The sequence below is a fragment of the Bidens hawaiensis genome, unplaced genomic scaffold (assembly GCF_021521415.1).
Source record: "Bidens hawaiensis isolate Kalapana, Puna unplaced genomic scaffold, B.hawaiensis_p1.1 tig00016868_1, whole genome shotgun sequence".
Taxonomy (NCBI): Eukaryota; Viridiplantae; Streptophyta; class Magnoliopsida; order Asterales; family Asteraceae; genus Bidens; species Bidens hawaiensis.
In genome coordinates this window covers 77,116-102,046 of record NW_027492558.1, presented here as the reverse complement: position 1 = coordinate 102,046, position 24,931 = coordinate 77,116, and the positions used below count along the sequence as shown (strand labels likewise).

General features: G+C 34.9%; 1 protein-coding gene and 1 pseudogene across 2 annotated transcripts; both read left to right on the top strand.

Annotated features, from left to right (window-relative positions):
* Positions 1-9,411: 9,411 nt before the first annotated feature.
* LOC143552405 (ankyrin repeat domain-containing protein, chloroplastic-like) lies at positions 9,412-11,925 on the top strand (annotated as a pseudogene). Its single transcript, XR_013138647.1, has 7 exons — positions 9,412-10,102; positions 10,599-10,675; positions 10,928-11,026; positions 11,096-11,195; positions 11,290-11,388; positions 11,484-11,582; positions 11,683-11,925. The product of XR_013138647.1 is annotated as an ankyrin repeat domain-containing protein, chloroplastic-like (transcript).
* A 2,655-nt stretch (positions 11,926-14,580) lies between these two features.
* Positions 14,581-17,575, top strand: LOC143552382 (bifunctional nuclease 2-like). Its single transcript, XM_077042621.1, has 9 exons — positions 14,581-14,849; positions 16,110-16,328; positions 16,424-16,470; positions 16,551-16,607; positions 16,692-16,757; positions 16,849-16,917; positions 17,013-17,122; positions 17,204-17,295; positions 17,376-17,575. Exons 1-9 carry the CDS (start codon positions 14,591-14,593, stop codon positions 17,420-17,422), a joined length of 966 nt encoding a protein of 321 aa, XP_076898736.1. The 5' UTR covers positions 14,581-14,590; the 3' UTR covers positions 17,423-17,575.
* Positions 17,576-24,931: the final 7,356 nt, after the last annotated feature.

The following is a 24,931-nucleotide window of genomic DNA, read 5'->3' as shown; positions in this document are numbered from 1 at the left end:
ATATGGTTGTCACCTATGTTAACTTATTTATTATAAATAAAAAGATACTAATTAAGTTAATTTAAAGTTTAGGTCAATATAGGTTCTAAGAAAAATGGCTTCGGCGTCAAAACGGGTCATTTAAAAAAACAGTTAAGTTTGTGCCAAAATGGGTTTTAGCCAAAATAGAGTAGGATGAAAATAGTAGTTTTAGGGAAAAAAAATAGATTAGAATCGCAAGGATTAAAAGATGTGTTTTGATGAGAAGGGAAGCCATGAGCAAAATGGTTTAATCAGATTAGAATTACAAGGCTTAAAAGATGTGTTTTGATGAGAACGATAGCCATGGGCAAAATGGTCAACTTGCTCAAAAGGGGGTTAAATGATTCCAGCATTATTTTTGGTGTATTTAAAAGTATGATGATAACTCGGCTGTCTGGTCAGGAAAGACCTTATTGTCGAGTTTGACATTTTTGTTAGGTTTGACTTTTCTAGGATCAAAATTGATTTTAGTATGAGTTGACTTTATGGTTCGCTGACTTTTTCCTTGGTCACCAATGATGCTTGGTGGGCTGTTGTTAAACATTTGTTGTTTGTATGCTTTAGTAATCAGATTTAACATGTAGAGAGTCGCTTCCCTAAGAAAATTTTGATTGTTGTTGAATTTCAGCTTAATGTTTGACAGGAAATATATGGAAATTGGTCGAAGTGGTTGGTTTTTTTCCTTGGTGAACGGTTGTTAGTATGTTACTCCTTATCTTCCTGATTCCACTCTCTGTAAGTAACTAAATATGTTAACTCCTGCCATGTTCCTAAGATCACACACCAATGCATACCCAATACTTTACACATATTTCTACAACCACACATGATCATTTTAGGATTAACTTTAATCAGCGTAACTCTTTGTTTACCATTTGTCTAATTAAAGATTCAAACACAATTTCCTTGTAATACCACCATATAAACTCTCTAATCCATTTAATGATTTCAAATCATTTGTCTACAGTTCTTGACAATTTCATCTATCTATGTTGGTTGAAGTTTCATAATCTACTGTTACTAATATTTGAAATTGATAAAGTTAGATCAAATTACAATAATTAGAAACAAACTGTTACTAACTATTTAATTCAGTACCTAAATTTCTAAATTTGTTATGAATTAATTATTTTGGTCATCTTCAACCAAAACTTGTATAAAACTTGCATTGGTACATGAGAGTTTGCAGTGTAAGTGTAATTTGGTTCCGATGAAAACGGTTTATGTAAAATGGGTCATTTTAGAAAGGTGTCTATTTGGTTTGGGTCAAAACGGGTCGTTTTAAAAAGATACCAGTTTGGTTCAGGTCAAAATCGGCCATTTATTTTAAAAAGGTATCGGTTTGGTTCATATAAAAACGGGTCATTTTAAAATGGTATCGGTTTTGTTCATGTCAAAACGAGCCATTTTATAATGGTATCACTTTTGTTCGGGTTATTTTAAAAAGGTATCAATTTTGTTCCGATAAAAATGGTTCATTTAGGCATCGATCTGGTTTCGATCACGTATTATTTAAAAAGGTATTGATTTGGTTCAAGTCAAAACTGGTCTTTTTAAAATCGTATCTGTAGCAGGTTGTTGATTACAAATAACTGAATTTTGTATGATGCTTTGTTGTGTAGATATGGAGATGGTCAGTCGACTGATAATGCGGCAACATTTTATAATTGGTTTAGCGAGGTAAATTATAAATATTGTTTGCATTGTAGATTGGAATTATCAAGGTAATATCTAAGGATTGATTTAGACTTTGTTGCTATTTGTACAGGGAGATGAGAAAGGAGATTGGCTTGAAAAACTTAACTGAGATGTTTGTTGGCAATGCCAACATTCTTCATCGATTTGGATGGAGTTTGTTCTACCTTACACAGAAGGCATGTACACAAATCATACATTTAACTTATTTTGGTAAAATGTGTTATATCCAAGCTAAAGAATGATGTACTCAATTTTGAAATCATACATTTGTTGTATTTCCCAATCGAATGAATTATTATATACACCAAAAAAATGTTTAACTGCTTAATTTTGAAAAACAACATGTAATTTGTTTTGTGTTAGAAAAATCTGGTTTGATATACCATGTCAAAATACAATCTGCAAGGAAAATATAAATTTTGTATAGTAAAATATAAATGTTGGTACTGTAACAAACTAAACCGCTGCCAAACAAAATTTTCGTTGTGTCCCTGCCGCAACACGCGGCACACCTCCTAGTATATATATATATATATATATATATAATGGAAGGATATGAACGCAAAATAAAGACCGTCTTTAAATAAAGTTATTTCATTAGATTTGTTAGCCTAAACAAACGAGCCTAGCTTATCAAGTACGCTAGATTAATAAATACAAATCTAATTAATTATGTTAGTATGTGGCTAATTAATGAATATATATGTTAAACAGTTAGCCGCGCACAACTCAGAAAGGGAATTACTATAAACGGTGAACGTAACAGGATCCAGGTGAGTTCTAGCCCCTTTATGTGTTATGTTTTCGGCGTTGTGTGCATACTACGATGTGTTTAGGTTTATACACTTAACTCAAATGGTAAGTGTATATTAGATATATGTTTGCGTATGAATGTGATGATATGGATTGTTTAACTAGTATGCACGTAGTTGTTATATTAGTTACGATTGAAGGAAGTAGAAAGAAAATGTAACGAAGGTAGAATGGCATGGTGTGTTAGAGGGCACCGGGCCCTAATAATAACCGAGGTATGTAGGGTACTGGACCCTTATAATATCCAAGGTAAGTACGGACTGGACTCCGAGGAGATCCAAGGTATGTAGGACACCGGATCCTTATTAATTCCGAGGTATGTAGGGTCTGGACCCTTATAATATCAAAGGTAAGTGAGGACCGGATCTTTATAGTATCCGAGGTATGTTGTTAGTAAGAAGTATGAATGTATTTATGTATGTATGATTGAATGGTAGACAAACAAGTAAGTATCAATACGTATCTTCGGACGCGTATTGGTAAGTAAGTGAATGTAATGTATGTTAATTAACTAGAACTCACTCAGCGTAGCTGACTTTTAGTATGCATGCAGGCAAGTAGAATGAGGCAAGTGGCTTGATGAGGACATGTGGCTGTTGGGTTTTAACAAGATTATCAAAGTGATAAAATCCCAATTTTACCAAAAACGTAGCGGAAATAAGTTTTAAATCTTGTTAATTTGATATGTATAAAACCAATTTTACACATGCAAAACCCAAGCCCGGATCCAAATACGAAATACATACTATCTAACACATGCATGACACTAAAAGTTCATGCATGTCAAACTACCTTTCAAGAGAACAAATCCGGGTGAAGAAAGAGATGATGGAAGGGCAAGAACTTCAAAGGGAAGGTCCTCAAGCTTGTATACCCCAAGCCTCCGACAATACACCACTTCTAGCTAGGATTTTCACTTGAAAAACTCCTCTTCCTTGCCTTTGATCTTGGTCGAATCCAAGAGAGAAGAGAGGAATAGTTGAGAGAAAGTTTTATGTTACTTGTGTTGTTGTAATGAGAGAAAGAGAGAAAATGGTCATAAAAGATGCACCACCCAAGTCCCCTAATGAGACTCCTTGCATGTACCCACTTTTTTTGGGATAATAATAAAATAATACAAAGGTGAAACAAAAGGGGGGGGGGGGGGGCTATTCTTACATTTCTTATTATTATTATTTTTCATAACTTTCCATATATACATAACTTACATTGCGTTATATTACTTCCATTGTGCAATATAACTTACATTGTGTTATGGATAACTTGCATTGTGTCATGCACAACAATATTATGTTATACACAATGCTTTGTGTTATACATACTTATATTGTGTCATACATAATGCTTTGTGTTATTCACACTTATGTTGTGTCATACACAACAATAACACATTATAGGTAACACGCTTAACATATTGTTACTTAACCATTTTAAATAACAATATGGAATGTTCTTTCTCAAAGCATAAATAATCCACATGATTTAGTTATTTCACATGTACATTTTATTTAGAAACCCCTTTCCAAATAACTCAAGTGTTAGTATTCATTTGTTATGATCATATCATATATAAACAAATATTATTGGTGTTTGTCTAGCTTGTAATTGGGTATGACCCGACTTGTATCATGACATACTAGCCACATCAATTATAATGTGTCTTAGGCATACCGAAACCAACAATCTCCCACTTGCACAAGATACATAGAAGATTGATGCAAGTAGCAAATACCGCCTAACTACGATATACTACCCTTAATATGCATGACGAAGTGCCATTCAATAACATCATCCCCTTCAAGTCCCTTACTTGAAATGATTTAGGTACATCTATCATTTATCCTTTTGCCACAGATGTCATGTCAAATCCAAAGACACAGAGTGATCATTCTCTGTTGATTTAACTTTCCAGGCCTTAGACATCTCATTCTCAACGAATAAGAGGGACAAATCCCCTCTTGACTACATACGTCTCTCACAATCACCTTGTATCAGACCTGATCCTAGCCTTATGTACTGTCATGTTTCAGAGCAGCGAAGAACTAAGTCAAAGTATAATACTTGGTGAATATCAAGACCCAATATGTATCTCAGGTCGGAGGATACTATGATATTCGCCTTTACTCAAATTTACTTATAATCAATCACAAGGATTCCATGTAGTAATATTTGGGAGCGGGTCGGTCCAATATTTATAACCCATAAATATCTATGAACCTTGGCAGCAACCCTTTCTCTATATTCATATCCCATGAATACCCACCAATCCAAGTTCATAATAGTCTTACTTTCATATTTGTTCCCATAAATATGAGCGACTACGGACATTTAGAATAACTAACATATTCACGGATTTAAACATGCTAAAATGGAACATAACTAAAAATGTCATAATCATAAACCATAATCATATGAATGAGTTAAAATAACAATTGTTCCGATATCCAACTATAAAATTTGATCATATCCAATCACTAGAATACCGAAGTCCTAAGGCACAAGTATGACCCTCATACTTTGGCATTTCAAGAAGCTTCGTGAATGGATCCGCAATGTTTTGATCGGTGTGAACTTTGCGAATACATATCTTTCCTTTTTCAACTTCATCCCTTATGTAGTTGAACCTCCGCTCAATATGCCTCGTCTTTTGATGTGCACGAGGTTCCTTGATTTGAGCAATCACACATTCGTTGTCACAAAAGATCTCTAGAGGGTCCTGAATGGTACGGACTACCCCTAGGTTGGCAATGAATTTTCTAATCCACGCAGCTTCTTGAGCTGCCTATGAGGCGGCAATGTATTCCGATTCCGTGGTGGATAATGCTACCACGTCTTGCTTTGAGCTCCTCCAAGAGATTGCCCCACCATTCATAACGAAAACATATCCGGATTGTGATCTAGAATCATCTCGATCGATTTGGAAACTCGCATCCGTGTAACCCTTTACAACGAGTTCCTCCTCACCCGAACCGTATATTAGAAACATATCCTTAGTCCTTCTAAGGTATTTCAATATACTCTTGACCGCCATCCAATGGCCACTTCCTGGATTATGTTGGAATCTACTTGTCATGCTTAAAGCGCATGATACATTCGGTCTAGTGCATACCATTGCATACATGATGGATCCAATAGTCGATGCGTATGGGATTCCATTCATTTTCTCTTGCTCATCCTTTGAGCTTGGACATTGAGACCTACTCAATATCGTTCCTCTTTGAATAGGTACCAAACATTTCTTAGAGTTCTCCATCTTGAACCTCTTCAAGATTTTGTCAATGTATGCACTTTGGTTTAAACCTATCAACCGCCTTGATCTATCCCTATAGATCTTTATTCCTAAAATATAGGCGGCTTCACCAAGATCCTTGATAGAAAAACAACTTCCAAGCCATGCTTTTACCCCTTCCATGGTTGGAATGTCATTCCCAAATAGTAGTATGTCATCAAAATACAATACTAAGAAGGTAATGATGCTCCCACTAGCTTTCTTATACACACAAGCTTCATCACTATTCTTGATGAACCCAAATTCTTAACTTCCTCATCAAATCGGTGATTCCAACTTCTAGATGCTTGTTTCAATCCATAGATTGATTTCTTTAACTTGCATACTTTGTTGGGATGTTGTGGATCGACAAAACCTTCGAGTTGAACCATATAGACATCTTCCGCAAGATGCCCATTTAGGAAAGCGGTTTTGATATCCATTTGCCATATCTCAGTCATAATGTGCGGCTATGGCAATTCCTAATAGACTTTAGCATTGCTACGGGAGAAAAAGTTTCATCATAGTCAACCCCTTAAGTTTGAGTGAAACCTTTTGCTACAAGTCTAGCTTTATAAGTATCCAAGTTTCCATACATATCAGTTTTCTTCTTGAAAACCCACTTACTTCCAACCGGTTTGGAATTAAGAGGTGGTACAACCAAATCCCATACTTGGTTGTCATGCATGGATTGCATCTCTACGTTCATGGCTTCAAGCCATTTGTCACAATCGGATTGTGACATTGCATCACGGTATGTGGTGGGTTCATCCGAATCTACCACATAGTACCCATCCATGAAAAATCCATATCTTTCGGGTGGATGACTAATCCTACTGGATTTGCGAACGTTTTGTGTGTCTTGATCAACCATTTCATCATTTTCAACAACCTCTTGTTGATTATTAGTATCAACCAAACGTGTATCAGCTTGTGGTTATCGATCCTCCTCGAGTTCTACCGTTCTACTACTACCTTCCATAAGGAACTTAGTTTCCAAGAACTCGGCCTTTCGAGCAACAAATACCTTTTGCTCGGTTGGGTTGTAGAAATATTATCCCATAGAGTCCTTGGGATATCCTACAAAGATACACTTAGTGGATCGACTTTTAAGTTTGTTTTGGGTGTTGTTCTTGACATAGCCTCACAACCTCATACCTTTAAATATGACAATGATGGAACCCTTCCATTCCATATTTCATAAGGTGTTTTGTCCACTTTCTTGGTTGGGGCCATATTTAGAATACGGGCCGCGGAGAGCAAAGCGAAACCCCAAAATGATAGAGGCAATATGCTTCTAGCCATCATAGATCGAACCATATCTAATAGAGTTCGATTCCTCCTTTCGGATACACCATTATGTTGTGGTGTTCCGGGTGGAGTAAGTTGTGAGATGATCCCACAACTTCTAAGATGATCTCGGAAAGCATCACTTAGGTATTCACCTCCTCTATTCGAACGAAGTACTTTGATGGTTTATCGAGTTGATTTTGTACTTCATTTTGGAAGACTTTGAATATTTCAAAGGCTTCATCTTTGTGTTTTAACAAGTACACATACCCATAACGACTATAATCGTCGATAAAGGTAATGAAGTATCTTTCACCATTCCTTGTCATTGTCTTAAAAGGACCACATACATCCGAATGTATGATTCCCAATAAGTCTTTTGCCCCTTCGTTTGTCCCACTAGGGGTCCTCGGTCATCTTCCCAAGTAAACAAGACTCACACTTATCAAATGAATCATCTTCACTTGATTCCAAAAGACCATTCTTTTGAAGTGTATATATGCGGTCTTTGTTTATGTGACCAAGGCGACAATGCCAAAGTTAAGTCTTACTTAAATCCATTTTGAGTTTCTTGGTGCTTGATTGGTACAACATGTTATCAAAGGATGTGTTATCATGAACTAATTCATAAATGCCATTAGACGGCATTGCTTTAAAATAAAAGACATTATTCATGAAAACACAAATACCATTGTCCACAAATTTAAAATCATACTCATATTGTCTTAACAAAGAAACGGAGATAATGTTCCTAGTCAAATTAGGAGCATACAAAATGTTTTCAAAATGACTTCCAAACCATTTGGAAGCTTCAATGTGTAGTCTCCTCGGGCTTCGACAACAACCTTTGCTCCGTTGTCCATGAAGAGATCTCCTTTCTTGAATCTTTCATTTCCCTTGAACCCCGGCAAACATTATAAAATTATAGAGGTGAACAGTGTGTTTCTCTCTCCTTTACTCACAACCACTTTAAAAAACATTATAAAATTATAGAGGTGAACAGTGTGTTTCTTCAAATTTAACCATAAACAGTAACATCTTATCTCTCCTCATCTCACAACCATTTACCATCTTTTGTGTTTCTCCAAAGAAAAAAATTCTGTTTGTATACCTGTGGTTTGTTGCTTCCATCTATTTGTATACAAATTTGAAACCTTTAACACTTTGAATACATATTAATTCCAATTGTATCCATTTGTATACAAGTTTCCAACGGAGTTAAACAAACTGTTAAAACCTCTCCCACATGAGGGATATGTATTCCAATAAAACCGTTTATGCTTTAAACCGTTCATTTTTAAAAGAAAATAAACGAACATGAATATGTTCATTTTTTTAAGCGAATAAGAACATGTTCAATTTTAAAACGAGCGAACATGAACACAAAATTTTGTTCGATTAAGTGTTTGTTTTCACTAAAAGTTAAATACACACCTACGAACATGCTCATTTTCGTTCGGTTCGTTTACATTCCTACATAATAATGTTGTAATTAGGCCAACTCAAAGAAAATAGCAGTTGTTGACTTTCTATAATAGTTTGACTAGTCAAACTGTGTTTACAAGATTTAAATGGAACATAATTTATTTGTATAAAAAGGAGGCAATTTTGATATAATTTAAACACAATTTAAAAACACATAAATGTGGTATAATTAAGGTTCACATGTTCATTACCAACATTTGACCTTTTGGTCAAACTATTGAATTATTGATCTAATTACCCAGTCAAGCATCTACCAAAATGTTAAGTTCAGATTTTTATTTCAACATAAATGTGACAAATATATTGCAACAGATTGCGATATATATTGAAGCAGATCATATATCGTAGGAATATATTGTCAGATTTTCATGCATAATGTCAGTTTTTTTATACACTACATAGTAGACTAAACTGAAAAAATGGAGCAGGCTTACACATTGAACTTTCACTAACAATATACCATTATGTACTTGCAATCACAATGGACTTTTTGGATTTATTTTTTATTTGAATAGACAAAAATACCCCTCATGTGGGGGAGGTTTTAACGGCATTGGTTAACTATGTTTAGAACTTGTATACAAATGGATACAATTGAAATTAATATGTATTCAAAATGTTAAATGTTTCGAATTTGTATACAAACAAATGAAAGCAGCAAACCACAGTTATACAAATAGAATTTTTTTCTTTAATCATTAACACTAACATTTTATCACTCCAACTCTACACTACCGTTTACCATCCCTAACATAATTTCACATATTGCTACACACTAAAAAAACCCGATTTGCTTATCCTTCAACTCCATCACCGGCACCGGAGACCAGCAAACTATGCCGCCGTTGACCCACCAACCCACCGCTTTCAATCTCCACACCATTCCCTTATCTAAACCTCCATTTCCATTCTTCTTCTTCCGTAAACCCACCTTCTCACCTCTTCAATTCTCCCTAAACCACCATCAATCACACACCACAAACAACAACCAATTCGAAGAAGAAGAAGAAGACGTCATCGGAGACTGCTTGGTCTTCGAAGAAGGCGTATTCGAAGACCCCTTCATCCACCTTCAAACCCCCAATTCTTCTTCTAAACCCATCAACAATAAAACCCAGGTCAAACCGGAGGACCTAATTCCGGCCAATTGGAAAGAAGTTCAATCGGAAATCAACATCACCAACAAACAACGGAGAAAAATGGCCCAGGAGTTGGAATTCGGGAGTAAATTACAGAGAAGAAAACAGGGGCTGAAACCGATTCCGATGGGGTATTCGAGTGTTGAAGAGTATAAAGCTGCCAAATTGAGGGAGTTTAAGCCACTTGTGTTGGATAATCCTGAATTGTTAGTTGAAAAGGATGAAGAGGAAGTGTTAGAAGATGAGGTTGGTGAGAATGGTGGAGTTAAGGATAGTAGAGTGGCTCCTAAGAACCCGAAGATGGCGGTGTACGGCCGCAGTTTGGATGATATTTCGCGGTTTTTGACCTCGGATATGTATGATCCTGATTCTGCTAAAGATCCAGATGGTGAGTTTTGTAATGTTGCTATTGAAGGATTGAATTTGTACATATTATTTTCATGAATTGTTTGTTGTTATAAGCAGTGTTGTGGCAGTCGCTAGAAGCTAGTCATGCGTTGGGGTACTACTGAGTACTGACTAAGTATGACCGATTTTGACCACTTTTTAATTAAAAAACCATTGGCCCGCCTTGGAACGAATTAGGCTGATTTAGGGCGATTTTAACCAATTTGGACCTACTAGGTCTGACTTTAACCGATTGGTGATCATATGGTCTAGTTTTCTGAAATTGCATTGGCTAGCCTTCGATTCTGATTAATCGGCGCCTTAGAATGATTTTTATAACACTGGTTAAAAGTATTGATAGGCATGCTTATATGAAAATTGTATCTATGTATAATGCTTTTACGAATACAGGTTATTTTATTTGGTGTATATATAGATGCATAATTGAATACGCTTTTAAAATTTTGATACTATTGTGTTGTTTTAATCTTGTTTAGGTCCACGTAAGCTGTTTACAAAGGACGAGAAGTTCTCTATGAATAGACGGGTTCCTGATTTGGCTGCTGCCACCTCAGTAAGTTCTTGTTTACATGTTGATTGTTAGTTCTTTTAGATTTATAAAAATGGAGGGCTGTCGTTGACTCGATTCAATTCCAAAAGTCAAACTTGTAATTAAGATAATGAACAAATAACTGAATTTAAAAACTGAAACATGCCCGAAGAAGAAATTGGAATTCTCATAAGATAGCTGAAAACAAATATGTTGCAGTGTTCATGGAATGGAGAGAAAATTAGGTTTTGACTTTGTTGTTGACTTATTGAACAGGGCAAATGGCAACCTTTACACACTATTGCGGCATCAGGAGAGTTTTACCTTCTTGACACTTTGATGAAATACAATGCAGATATTAATGTCCCTAACGAGGTAAACCGTAAACATGCATCTTTTTCCATTTATTTCAAATTATCTGAATATTGAAATAATGTTTTGCAGGAGGGACTTACAGCAATTCACAAAGCAATACTTGGAAAAAAAACACGCCATCTGTAACTATCTACTTAGAAATTCAATCAATCCGTTTGTTTGTGACAAAGTATGAATCTTTTGTTAAATATTGTATTATTATTATTATTATTATTATTCTTGTACATAAATGTGAATATTTTATTTTGTCTTAACAATAACAGGATGGGGCTACACTTATGCATTATGCCGTACGCACAGCGTCAACTCAAATGATAAAAGTCTTATTACTATATAACGTGGATATAAACCTACCGGATAACGTATGTTGAATTATTTATGCTCTTATGTTACTTTATGTTAAATCATTTTTGCTCGTCGTCATTTGTTTGGGACATCTTTGTTTTGTTTGTTACAGGACGGGTGGACCCCACTGCATCTAGCTGTCCAAGCCCGTAGAACCGATGTGGTTAGGCTTCTTTTAATCAAGAACGCCGATAAGACCCTTAAAAATCAAGTACTCTCAAAACTTGTCCGCTTTGACTTGTTCCTTTTTTAGCTATTTTTTAATTTGATAGATGCTGATTTGGTTTAACATGTTTTTGTGATGGTAATAGGATGGGCTGACCCCATTGGATCTTTGCTTATACAGTGGAAGAGACACGCGGACGTATGAGATGATTAGGTTGCTAAAACTGCCACCTAAACCGCGTAAACATGCTCAACTTATGGAATAGGACATTCATCATGGAAAACTTCAATTGGTCAGACACTTAACAACGTTTGTTATCATGTTTATAAGGGCCAAATTGTATCTAGTGAAATAGGTAGATACACAAATTTAAGTCTTTTGAATGAGTATATTTTATATATGTTTGTTTAGTTGTGTAATATGATATTTTTTTGGGTAGTGTGAGCGGAAGAAAAGAAAGGTATTTAGGGATGGCAGTGAAACCTGAACCCAATGGGAAAACCCGAAACCCGGCATAATTGGGACGGGTAATACAATTACTCACCACTAAAAACCAAATTATGGCTTGATGGATTATGTGTAGGTTTTGAGTGAGAGTTGTAGCTCGATGATAAATTTGAAGATGAAGGTCGCTGGATTTTGGTTGGATTTTGGTTGAAGTGGTGGCTGGAAAAGCGGCTCGTTACGCATGTGGTGTGGGTGAGTTTGGGCCTTGGTGAGCGCTACTTTATTAGATTAATGGGCTGTTTGGTAGCCTTTTAATAATTCATTAAGAGACTACCTCTGAATCGGTCAGAAGTAAGGTGTGTTTGGTTACATCTCTTAATGGCCCGTGGAGCCTCTTAATGGTTAAGTTTTAGAGATGTGCTGATATGATTAAGATGTTACCTTTTAATCAGTCAGATCTATTATTGATTCAATATTAGGTTACCAAATAGTCTCAAGCTTAATAATTAAATACTATAACATTTTATGATTATAAAATAATAACAAAAATTGAAAAATCATTTTACCCGCCATTTAACGATGAGAAATAGATGGAGTTAGTGAGTTGGACAACATTTCTAACTGTTGGGAAGCCGAAAGGGTCTAGTTTTGATGAAAGTCGCAAAAGTGACTAAACCTCAAGGACAATTTTGACGGTTTTACTAGAAAAAGATTAAATAATATTTGTATTGTTGGTTAGATCATTATGCGTTTTTTATAAAAAATTTAGGAAGCACCTCATGCCTATGTGACTGTGAAGTGGGGAGCGCTTTTCACTTTCTTGTTAAATCACTACACATAATCTTAGGTTTACATGTGTTTTTTAGGTTCGATTATTTGGATCAGGATGTGAAAGCTGCTTAGGTACAAGGTAATTTGAAAACGCTCAAACATAATTCAAAAGCAGTAACGGTTTTGAACTGAATTATGTTATGATTTATCTACAATGGTTCAAACACATATCATTCTAAAATATATGCAATAATGTAAACGTGTCAAATGGGTCAATTTTATTAGACGGTCAAGAGAGGAAAGTCACATATAGTGCACTTCTATTCATGAAATCTGTTAAGTCACTTTACCTAAAAAGTATTGTTATTGTTAATATGATTTAACTTCTTTTTTATTTTTCTTTTGTATTAAAGTATATTTAATAGTTTGAAAATATCTAACATGTGGAAACTTCAACATCAACAATTTGTTTTTAGAATAACACGTTGATGCTTCTATTGATTTTTAATGTTGCCACTTACCACTGCTACTGGTGGCTTTAAAAACTACATATTAAAAAGCAACTGCTCTCTAAAATAATATATTATATGTTTCTTTTGTTATGATATAAATGTCTAATCAGGTTTAAAAATCCTATGCCACGAATCAGATAAGATTTTACCCAAAAATTGAACGGGTATGCACATTTCTACAATAACATTATATGTGGATTCAAATGGTAATTATAGAAAGAATATTATCCATTATATGGGTTAGGTTATAATAGAAAGTATAGTTTTTGTAGGAATGATATGAAATAATCTTGTTCATTGATTTTTAAGATGGAGGGTTAAGATTAGTTTAGGTGGAAATGATGTGTGAAAACAAGGGGAAGAGCATAAAAGGAATAACACATTTGTTGACTTTCTCTCTACACATGTTAGGCACATGCTAAATTTTCCCATCATTTTAAAACGTCCATAACTTTTTTTTACGACGTTTTTATTGAAAAACAAATTCATCATAATGACGAGTGTCTTTTTTATCTTTTATATGAGTACCATATTGTTATATAAAAATTTTAAAAAATTAATGGGTTTTTTACGTATTGTGTTTTACAAAATTGTGTTATATAATAGTATTTATTATTGTGTTTTTTTTCTCATTGTGTTTTTTACATTATGCCATACAATTATGTTTTTTATTGTGTTTTTATCATTGTTTTTTTTTCATAGTGTTTTTTTCCATTGTGGTTTTCATAGTGTTTTTCATTGTGTTTTTTCGGATTTTTCCGGCGAGGTGGTGGCGGTGGGTGACGGTTGTGGTGGCGATGGACGGTGGTGGTTGTAGAAGATGAGTGGAGATGTAAGTGGGTTTTGAAATTAATTTAAGTGGGTTTTGAGATTAAAGTAAGTGTGTTTTAATTTAAAGTGTTAAGACTAAAATGCCCTAATTAGAAATACCTTTTAGAAAACATTAATCATTAAATATGATCTTAAAGCATTAAGAAGTTATAAAGAACAAACAATACGTTTCTTCAAATCCACTTACAACTACTTTATACAATATATAGTCAAATAAATAGGATTAAAAATTCACCTAATCTAAAAAAATGTTACAAAATATAGAAAGCAGATTTGGATAAAGATGATATAATGGTAATAACAGTAATAATATCTAGCAACGACGACGTCGTTGACAAAGATCTTTTTTATCGTTTATTATTAATATATATTTAATAGCTTGGCCTATACATACATATACATACATCTTATTATTCATATTCATACCTCACCAACACCCACCCTCCATACCGGAATCTCTCTTCTTTTCTTTGAATAATAATAATAATAATAATGCTCCGACTTCATTTCTCTGCTCGCATCTTCACCGGCGCCGGAGACTTGTCAGATCAGAAAACATTATTATTCTCCTGTAATCAATTCTTCAGACGATCGTCGGTTTCAATATCGTATTCCGCTATTCAACTAAAGCATTGTCGTCGCCGATGTTCGAAGCCGGTCGTCATCTCTTGTAATTACTCTTCTCGTGGTGGAAGATCTGATGACTACGAGTATGATGATGATTACTTGGAAGCTGCTCTTCTCATGACAGGTTAGTGATTAGGGTTTCAGGCATAGTTACCTAATTCGCGGTTCGATCCGGTACGGGTTTGCAGTTCGGGTACGCAATTCGCCAAATATTCTGTACAGAGGGGTAGGCTCATTTCGGTACGAACTGGTACGGTGTACCATCTAGTTCGGTTCTATATACCCAAATAAAAAAAATAACTATTTATAATTTATATATAATTGTATATATATCATGTTAATTTTATAACTTTTATGTATAAAATATAAGTTTTACGGATCAAATGTAAACTAGTGAAAACAGAGGGAGTTAATTGTTAATAAACACAAACTAATTTTACTAATTTTATTGTTTTTATGTGAATATTTATAAACTTTTAAATGCAAACCGGTGAAAGCTTGAGGGGGAATAAATGTCAAATTAACCAAACTTTTTAAAACCTATAACAAAACCACCCACGTTCTTAACTTCATATACGCCGCCGCTTCCAATTTCCTCCTTTTCCAGCGAAAATGGCAGCACTGCTATCAAAAATTAACATAGCTTACCGGAGCGAATTGGAACACCGAATTCGTTTGTTTGGTACCGGAGCGAACTGGAACGTAGTGAATTTCGTTTGGGTTCATCGCGTACCAATTCGCAATTCGCGGGTCTTCCAGCGAATTCGGTAACTAATTCAGGTTTTGGTATTGCACTTTGACAATTTGTGCTTTTGGATTAAAGTTAAGCTATCTGGATGATTGGATCTTATATGATTTCTGTGTTGTATTCTAGAGATATGCACGATTCGGTTCGGTTAGTTTGTTGGTTTTCGGTTCAGTTAATTTCTGTTAATAAATACATGACATTGACATGAACATATAAGTACATGAAATGGTATCGAGGTATAAATACGAAAAAAATGTGAATGGTTTGGTTTGGTTCAGTTAATTGGTACCAAAAAAAAAACGATAGCTGATTTTTGGCTAATTTTGGTTCGGTTTTTAGTTTGATTTCGGTTAATCGTTTGGTTATGCATAGTGCATAAACTGTTCAATTTATGGAACAACTACTGATTTTCATTAGTGTGGAAAGTAGTGGAAGCTATGTTTATAAATGGTTCTGCAGTAGATTAGCTGAATGCCCTAAGCCTTAACTGGGAATTTTAAGCAACAACTTACCTTGAGGAAATGATAACTGATTGTTAGTTTTCCAACAATGGTGGCTTACAAAATGACAATAACAGTTGGTAATGTGATCTCATTATATGTTATGATATGGAATATGTATTCTTTTTTCGTGCAGAGACAGTCTTGCACCATCAGATGCGTGTACAAGGATCTCAGGAGGTGATGAAATGGCAGCCTAGTTTGAAATTTTTTCCCTTATTGGGCCAGGCGAAAGGTTTTAGAAGCAACAACCCGACAATTGGACCAGAACTTCTTAGTCAGTTTAGAAGTCCCACCATATTTCTCAAGATTTCTTGTGATTGTGATGGAGACTATCTGCTACCAATTATCGTAGGTAAATAAATACATTGTTACTTATTTAAACATCTGTTTGGATGTCTTGATGGCTATAAAACGGGACATTAATATTGAATTATTCATAAACTGCAGGGGAATATGCAGTTGAAAAGCTGATAAGCTCCTCACTGGAAGATGAGGTTTAGGTTGTTCATTGTTAAAGAAGATAAGTACAGTCTAAAATCAGTATTGATTCTTTTGTTTTGCTGTGCTAATGCAGGGATTCCCAAACCATTTTCAGCTTGTGAGAAATATTGTTGGGAGACTTGGCTATCAAGTAAGTAAATGATCTTATCATGCATTTATAAGATGCTGCCTTTATTTTACTTTTTCAATATTCTCTATTTTATTATTATTGCAGGTAAAACTGGTACAGATTACAGAAAGAGTTGGTAGTATATACAATGCAAATATATGTTTTCACAAGGTAAATAAAGAATATATTACATTAAACATGAAATGATACAATAACATGGGCCATTTCTTTTAAACTTGATTAGATTTCTATTAACTTGCAGCCGGGCACGGAAGATATTAGAGTAGACGCGCGTCCTTCAGACGCCATAAATGTTGCTAAACGATGCAGTGTAAACAAACGCATATCTACTTTCTTTTACTGCTATTTTATAATTTTATTCTAGTTGTTAGTTAACATACAACTCTTGCATCACTGTTGATGCAGGCACCAATATATGTGAGCAAACAAATTGTTTTGGCTGATGCTATTAAGATAGTTTACAAGACTGGGAAATTGCATGATAGAAAACCTACATATGATGTATATTTGGACAGGTGCCCCCTCCACTTTTTTCTACAACCTGGTTCCCAAAATACCCTTGGATGTCACTAATCTGGTGTTGATGTATTTAACAGTGCGATAGATGGTCCAGATAAACTTGCTGAGGAGCTTGATTTGGTTACAAAAATGAAACTTGCCGTCAAGGAAGAAAGATATAATGATGCAGGTATTGCAGGGTGTGTTCTCGAGTCTACCCAATGAGGGGTAATTATATCATTTTCACTAATCTGTAGCTGTTTAATGCAGCCATGTGGCGAGACAAGCTTCTAGAACTACGTTTGCCAGAGAAATGAGTAAGCTACAGAATTTCAGATCACATAATATTTATGTTTCTTGTCTTTTGTACTCGAATGCAACTTTCAGACATTTAACCAAGATCATATGCTGATGTGACAGCTGCAAAAATATTGCTTTATGTACAGATTTAGTGCACCTTGAAAAACATCGTTCGTGTGGAATTGTATATGATTATCCATCACTAATCGGCAATTATGAAATCAGTGAGATCCTTAATGATATTCTTTCAGAATGTGTTCTGAATTACCAATGATGTAAAATCAATTTTTGTTTTTTTAAATCAGTAAATTAATTTGTGTTGGGTGTGCATACTTCGTCGGTATCGATGTTGCAACTTCAGATTTCAGAATCTGTTAGATTAGTAGGTTTGACTACAGAAAGTCAAAATTGATTCACTCTCTGAAGTGGGCCATTCTGCCTGGTCTCCCTAAATCAAAATTATTAAATACATTCAACGTTTTCACTTCTATAAATCCTTGAAACCAAACATTGAACAGGTTGTATTACTGGTTAACTGTATTAACCAATTAACCGGTTGAATCGGCCCTAAATTTTAATAATTATTTTTAGAAAGTGATTTTATGACTAACAGTGGTGTATAGGTAGGTTTGGGTTGGTTTTAGCCCAAAACCGTAACCTAAGCGAATAACAGGTTAATTGGAGAATGATAACTAATTGGTTATGGTTAATCGGTTTTACAAGTTGATTCACTTCGGTTATTGGTCATGTGGTCTAGAGGTGCAAAAAAACCCGAACCCGGAACCGGACCCGTAAAAAAACCCGGAACCTTTTTTTTTAAACCCGGGTTTTTTATACCCGAACCCGACCCTACCCGTAGGGTACGGATAGGGCATGACTTTCAATGCTGAAACCCGAACCCGAACCCGTACCCTATATAAACCCGATAATACCCAAAACCCGGTTCTAGTTATACCCGAAACTTGGGTTTTTTGCATACCCGAACCGGGTTTTTTGCATACTCGAACTGGATTTTTTTGCATACATGATATTAGTGTCTGTGCACATGTGTCTGTCTGTGTGACACTTGACAATGGTTGTGTGGCTACCCGCAGATCTATAGCCGTTCTTCAACGGATCTTTTTTGAAGCGCATATTTGATATAAATATTTTGTTTAGAGCAACGTCTTTTGATATGTCAAACAACAATTTAACACACATAAAATATATGTTTTTTTATATCATTGTTTAGTTGTTACATATGATTGAATTATGTTTGAATGAACTTTGAAGTTTGTATGCAAAAAAATGGAGTTATAATAAAAAAACTAAGTAGGTCCGTTAACAGAAGAATGCTGCAGAAAATTGGTTTTTTTAATACCTAGAAATAGGGTATTCAAATATCCGGAAAATGGGTTTTTTCAATACCCGAAAATAGGGTATTCAAATACCCGGGTATTGAAAACCCGGTTCAATACCCGACCCGGATCCGGTACATAGGGTATGGTTTTTCATGCCAATACCCGGACCCGAACCCGACCCGGTTATTACTAATACCCGATTTTTCAATACCCGACCATACCCGTACCCGGTTCCATACCCAAACCCGGTTTTTTTTAATACCTGATTTGTGCACCTCTAATTTGGTCAGTTAATTGTGAACTAGAATTGGCGATGAAATGCTTGGGCCCAACTAAAATCGCCTAAAACAATTCAATTGGGCCTGGAAGTTTAGGCTGGAAACTAGACATGCACAAACCGGTTTGATAATCTATATGTATGTGTACTATGTGTATTCAATTAAATCTGACGGTAGTGACTACATATTATTAATGTTATGAGTTGTTGTCTGCTGTCGTTTTCACATATTATTAAGCGGCTTGGTCGTGATAATTCTAGTAACATTGGCCTGACTGGCTGCTCAAGTCTTCAAAACAGTGTATAGTCTATGAGCATCTTCAATTATTTTCAAAATGAGCAATTAGCCATTTAAAACAAGACCATTAATTAAAGTCATAAGCTGTTCAAAGTCATTCGTCATAGACTTATAGAATATATATATATATATTTTTTTCTTTTTCATATATACAATCGATAAATTATCAAAATGTAGATATAATAAAAAAATGTGTTTGTTAACATGGAAATAATAATAGAAAAATAAAAAGGGGTTACAAAGGGCTACAACACTGGTCCTAGGCTACATATCGCCCCCTTGGTCATCTGCCAAAAATCCTCCCATTTTATAGCCCTCCACTACACATAGCCTAATAAGTTTAACTTGTCTTAGAGTACCGTTTTTATTGTATCATCCTTCCAACTTGGATGCATTTGCTAATTCCAATTTCAAGCTTACAATGTATAGGTGCACAAACTGGTTATTTGCCCTAAACCGGTTCAGGTTAAAACTGAACCGGCTTCCGGTCAACATAGTCAAAACCATAAACTAAACCAGTTTGAGGCAGTGAGAAATTGGACCTGATGAAACCAGTTAGGGTTGGTTTGAAACCGGTTATTTTAGAAACTGGTTTAGAACCAATTTTCTACAAAATGATACTTTTATTAAACAACAAAAATACATACATAGATAATGTTCATACTTGCATACATAATAGACATGTAAAATCATAATGTACATACTTGCATATACAATATACATAAATAACACACATAAAATATATATAGACACATATAACATACACAAACGACATACATGCATCCTACATAATATATATGATAATATGCATAAGATACACAGATAAATAGGTAGATACATACAAACATGTATGCATGCATACATACATAAAAGGCAAGTTGAAAAGTTTAAAATTTTTAACTTTAGTCACCAAAATTATTTGCTGTTGAAACTTCCGACACCAAAGTCTCACGCCATTACACTTTGGCACAAGACTTTTAGCATTTCAACTTTAAACACAAAACTTCTTTTACGGTACTGTAACGAACTAAACCGATATCGACCAAGTTATCGTCGCGCCCTGCCGCCACGCGCTGGTTTAAAGTAGTTACAGAGGGAGGGCTTGAATCCTTTTGGGTTTCTGCCAAGGTAAATGACATAGGCGTCAAGGTTCTTTTATGAATAAAGTTCTTGCCATCACAACAAACGAGGTCTTCAACTCCTTGTTACTTAGTTTGCAACACAACCAAAATATATGATATAGATTACATTATATCCCCCCCGAAAACTAGTTACACATATAGCCTTTCAAGGGGTAAAATGATCAAAACGTTCTCGTATGCACGACGCATGCTTTCACTTAACTGAAAAAACTCAACATCTATTAGATTAAATGACTAAAACTAAGGTGATACATATAAAGATCCATTTTAAAATATAGGATATTGAAAAGGATACATATAAAATGGGTTTGCACATAACATGGCTTCAAGATATTTAACAAGTTTGCATACAATATTATATCTTGAAGCCATAAAGTACCAAGACTTTTTCAGGTCAACATTTATTACTAAAACATTAGTAGTTGAATATACTTTCATACATATTATCTGTACAACTTTTACAACGATTTTTTAGATTTAAACCGAAAATCAAACTGTTCCTTACGGTTTGAACACTTGTAAGCCGAACAACCTAAATTTTATTAAATGCCGACCACGAATCCAAACCGATAACCAGTTTTATAAGTTTAAACCAAAATCCCCCATATAAATCCGATACTTGTTGCTAGCCTTAGTAAAATTGCACATAACGTACTTTTAAAATCGACATTTCGATGTATTTATACTAGACACAATACAACAATGCATTTCAAATTTTCTTCTATTTATAATGAATTCTATATAATAATATGTTGAAAGCCTCTATTTACTACTAGAAAACTTGGTTAAATCAGCTCCCATCATTCAATTTATGGCCTTGTTTTTGCCTTATGTTACAAGAAATTATTTACCTATTTTGTACTATTCACTACCAAAAATCAACTAAAAAGGTAATATTTATTATTTACTACTAGAAAACTTGGTTAAATAATAAATATTACCTTTTTAGTTGATTTTTGGTAGTGAATAGTACAAAATAGGTAAATAATTTCTTGTAACATAAGGCAAAAACAAGGCCATAAATTGAATGATGGGAGCTGTCTGAAATCTGAACCCTATTCACGAGCAACCCATTTGCTCTTCACCATCTTCTTCAAATGGTCACACTGTACGTACTCTCCAGACACTCGCACTTATTTCTTCTAACTGTTTGATTCCCCTGCCACTGCATTTATTCCCTCCTGCAAGCCCACATCCGTTTCTATACATATTATATATAGTATACATGCACGTATATTATATGTATTAACTAATGTATGTATATATACACACATATAAATACATTATACGCGCACGACACACACATGCACACACAATTTATATTCAAGGATACCAATGACCATTTAGTCGTTTGGATTATAGTTTCATGCATGGCTCAAAGTCCATGCATACGTACATACATACATACGAGAATTTTATCGCCGATGCTCGCATCGGTAACGATAAGTATTTACAATGCATATACATATGGAGCAATGCAACGCCATCACCACTTTAGGTGGGTGATTAGGAATATTATCTTTGGTTCATCTAAGAGTTTCTTCTGTTTGACGCCGTAGATTCGAATCTCGCTCATGTGTCATGTTCTCGGGTTTAAGCCTAGAGAACTAGCCAGTGTTTGATAGGCGATAATAATAATAATAATATAATAAATATGGTTGTTCGATGGGTGAATAATAATGAATAAGAGAGAGAGAGAGAGAGAGAGAGAGAGGAGGAGGAGGGAGAGATTCTTGTAGCATGCATTAATGCAAAAGGGTTACAAGTTTGGTAGGACAGCGAGTATCACGATCATGGTTTATTAATTTGTATCCACACTTCTCTTCTCTTTGCTCAACCCTACCCATATTCTTGTTGAAATTACATTTATGTCCTCGGTTTTTGACCCAAGATCAGACGGTGACTTGTCCTCGGTCTTTTTGTAATGAATTTCGAATAACACAAGTCCTTTTATTATTATTTTTTAAAATCTTGGTGGTGGTTTACTTTTATTATTGTATTTTATCAATGAATTTAATTTATAAAAAGATATATAGGAATATTAGGTAGACTTGATTAAGATGGCATAAAAGGTGTTTTAGACTTTAGTTGACAAGCCCTTATAGGTCGTTTTCTCAAACGTGGCATTTCATGCGTTTTATTTTCTTTTTTTATTTAGCGATTGACATTTACTTTCGTGGCAAAATGTTGGCTGTCACGAACTAACTAGGACTAAAAAGTAATATATAACGCAATCTTGTATAGTGGGAATTCGAACTTAAAGATATGAGTATGAGTATACTTGGGGCATGCAAAAGGCTAAATTTTGGATTGAAATGATTTTAATAATGTTGGAATTATGAACCGGTTTGGGTAAGTCAATACGGTCAACCGGGTTATGATCTGTGAGAGTTACACCTTGGGCAACGAACTAAAATCCGCTTAAATTGTTTAACCGATAACTGACAAATATATTGTGACGAAAGTATTATTTAAAATAGTTATAAATAATAAAGTTTATTTAATAGTTAAATAAACTAGTTCGGGCTTTAAATAAAAGTTGGATCGAGCTAAACTATTGGGGGCCCGGTTAATATCTATTAATGATAATTATATTATTATTAATATATATAATAAATCTCACGTTTTGATATAACCCAAGTTTTGGATTCTTGGAAAACAATCCAAGAAAACTTGGAGCCGCCGCCTCTACATACTCCATATATACAGGAGTTAAACAAAAGAAAAGTGTGATAAATCCATCCATCTTGATCATCTCTTTCTCATGCGACAAAGAGATTGTTGCCGATCACTACTGTAGCAGACCACCGCATCGTCACCGCTGCAGTGCTGCTGCATTTGCCTTTAATCTGGTGTTGCTGCCGTGTTCGCGCCACCCTGCCGCCAACGCGCCATCACTGCCAACAGTCACCGTGTTTGGTTTGTCACCTAGCACTGTTCGTTGAACCTCGGTGTCTCAACCGGTTAATTATTAACCGAGGTAAACTTAAATATATCGTTAGTTTAATTATATATTTATTGTTCGACTCGTACTCGTATTGTCTGTAACCAGATCCTGTCGGGTTTAGATTCGGTGCTGATTAATTGTATACTTTCCGCTGCGTATAATTATTAATTAATGATATTAATTATTATTCACCACGTTTATTGAAACGGTTTTAATAAACAAAATCTTAACTGAACACCACTGAAACCCAACAGTGGTATCAGAGCCTTGGTTACAACATACGAGTTGAATCCGGTATTTCCACCGGTTCTACATCATAAACTTCAAGGTAGTTGATGTTTTTGATCTAGATAAAATATTAGGGCAATTTTAGTTTGATCAAAAATTTTATTATTTTATTTGATCAAAATATTGCCCGACTTATTTTTCGTTGAATATGTAAATCTGGCCCGACCTTGTTTGTTTGGTTGAATGATTTTATTTTGACCATATGGATGGTTCAAAAGTTGTATTTAGTTTTCGGTTTTATTTTATGGTTTTTGGCCACTTTGATGGTTCAAAATTGTAATAAATAGGGTTTAGTTTTTCATTACTTGTATTAGTGTAATTTTGTAATGAAGAAGACCCGAAGGAAACCGAGGACGAGGACGAGCTCATGGAGTTCTTGAAAACTGGAAGAAGCTGAAACAAGGCAGCATGGAACTCATCGTTGGTGATAGGAAGAGAGTCACAGTTCTTGCAACTGGCACATATCGTTTTGCTTGTCCGTCTGGCCTTGTAGTTACTTTGGATAACTGTTCGTTTGCACCTGGTTTGACCAGAAATATTATTTCAGTTTCTTTACTATTTGAACAAGGATTTAAGTACGCTTTTAATAGTAATTCTATTTCTGCCTACTTGAATGATATATTTTATTTTGAGGCTAAACCTCGAAATGGTATTTATGAGGTTGATGTTCAAATAAACAATAATGTATATAATCTTTTTAAACGTATCAGATCTGGCATCAATGATACATTTCTATGGCATTGCCGACTTTGCCACATAAGCAAAGCACGAGTTAAGAGACTCCAATCCGAAGGGATTCTTGAATCCACAGGACCGGACTCTTTTGATGACTGCGAATCCTACTTAGCTGGCAAACTCGCCAAAGGCTCCTTCACTCATAAGAATGAACGAGCAAAGCATCTGTTTGACATCATACATAATGATGTATGCGGTCCCTTCAGAACCATGTCTAGGAATCATGAAAGATACTTCGTTTCTTTTATTGACGATTACAATCGATATGCCTATATGTATCTCATGAAACCTTTGAAAAGTTTAAAGAGTTTCAAAACGAAGTGGAAAACCAACTCGGAAAAACCATCAAAATGCTTCGATCAGATCGAGGCGGAGAGTATCTTAGCTCAGAATTCATACATCATCTGAAAGAGCGTGGAATTGTTTCACAGCTCACTCCACCCGGCACACCCCAACACAATGGCGTGAGCGAGAGGAGAAATCGAACCTTGCTAAACAT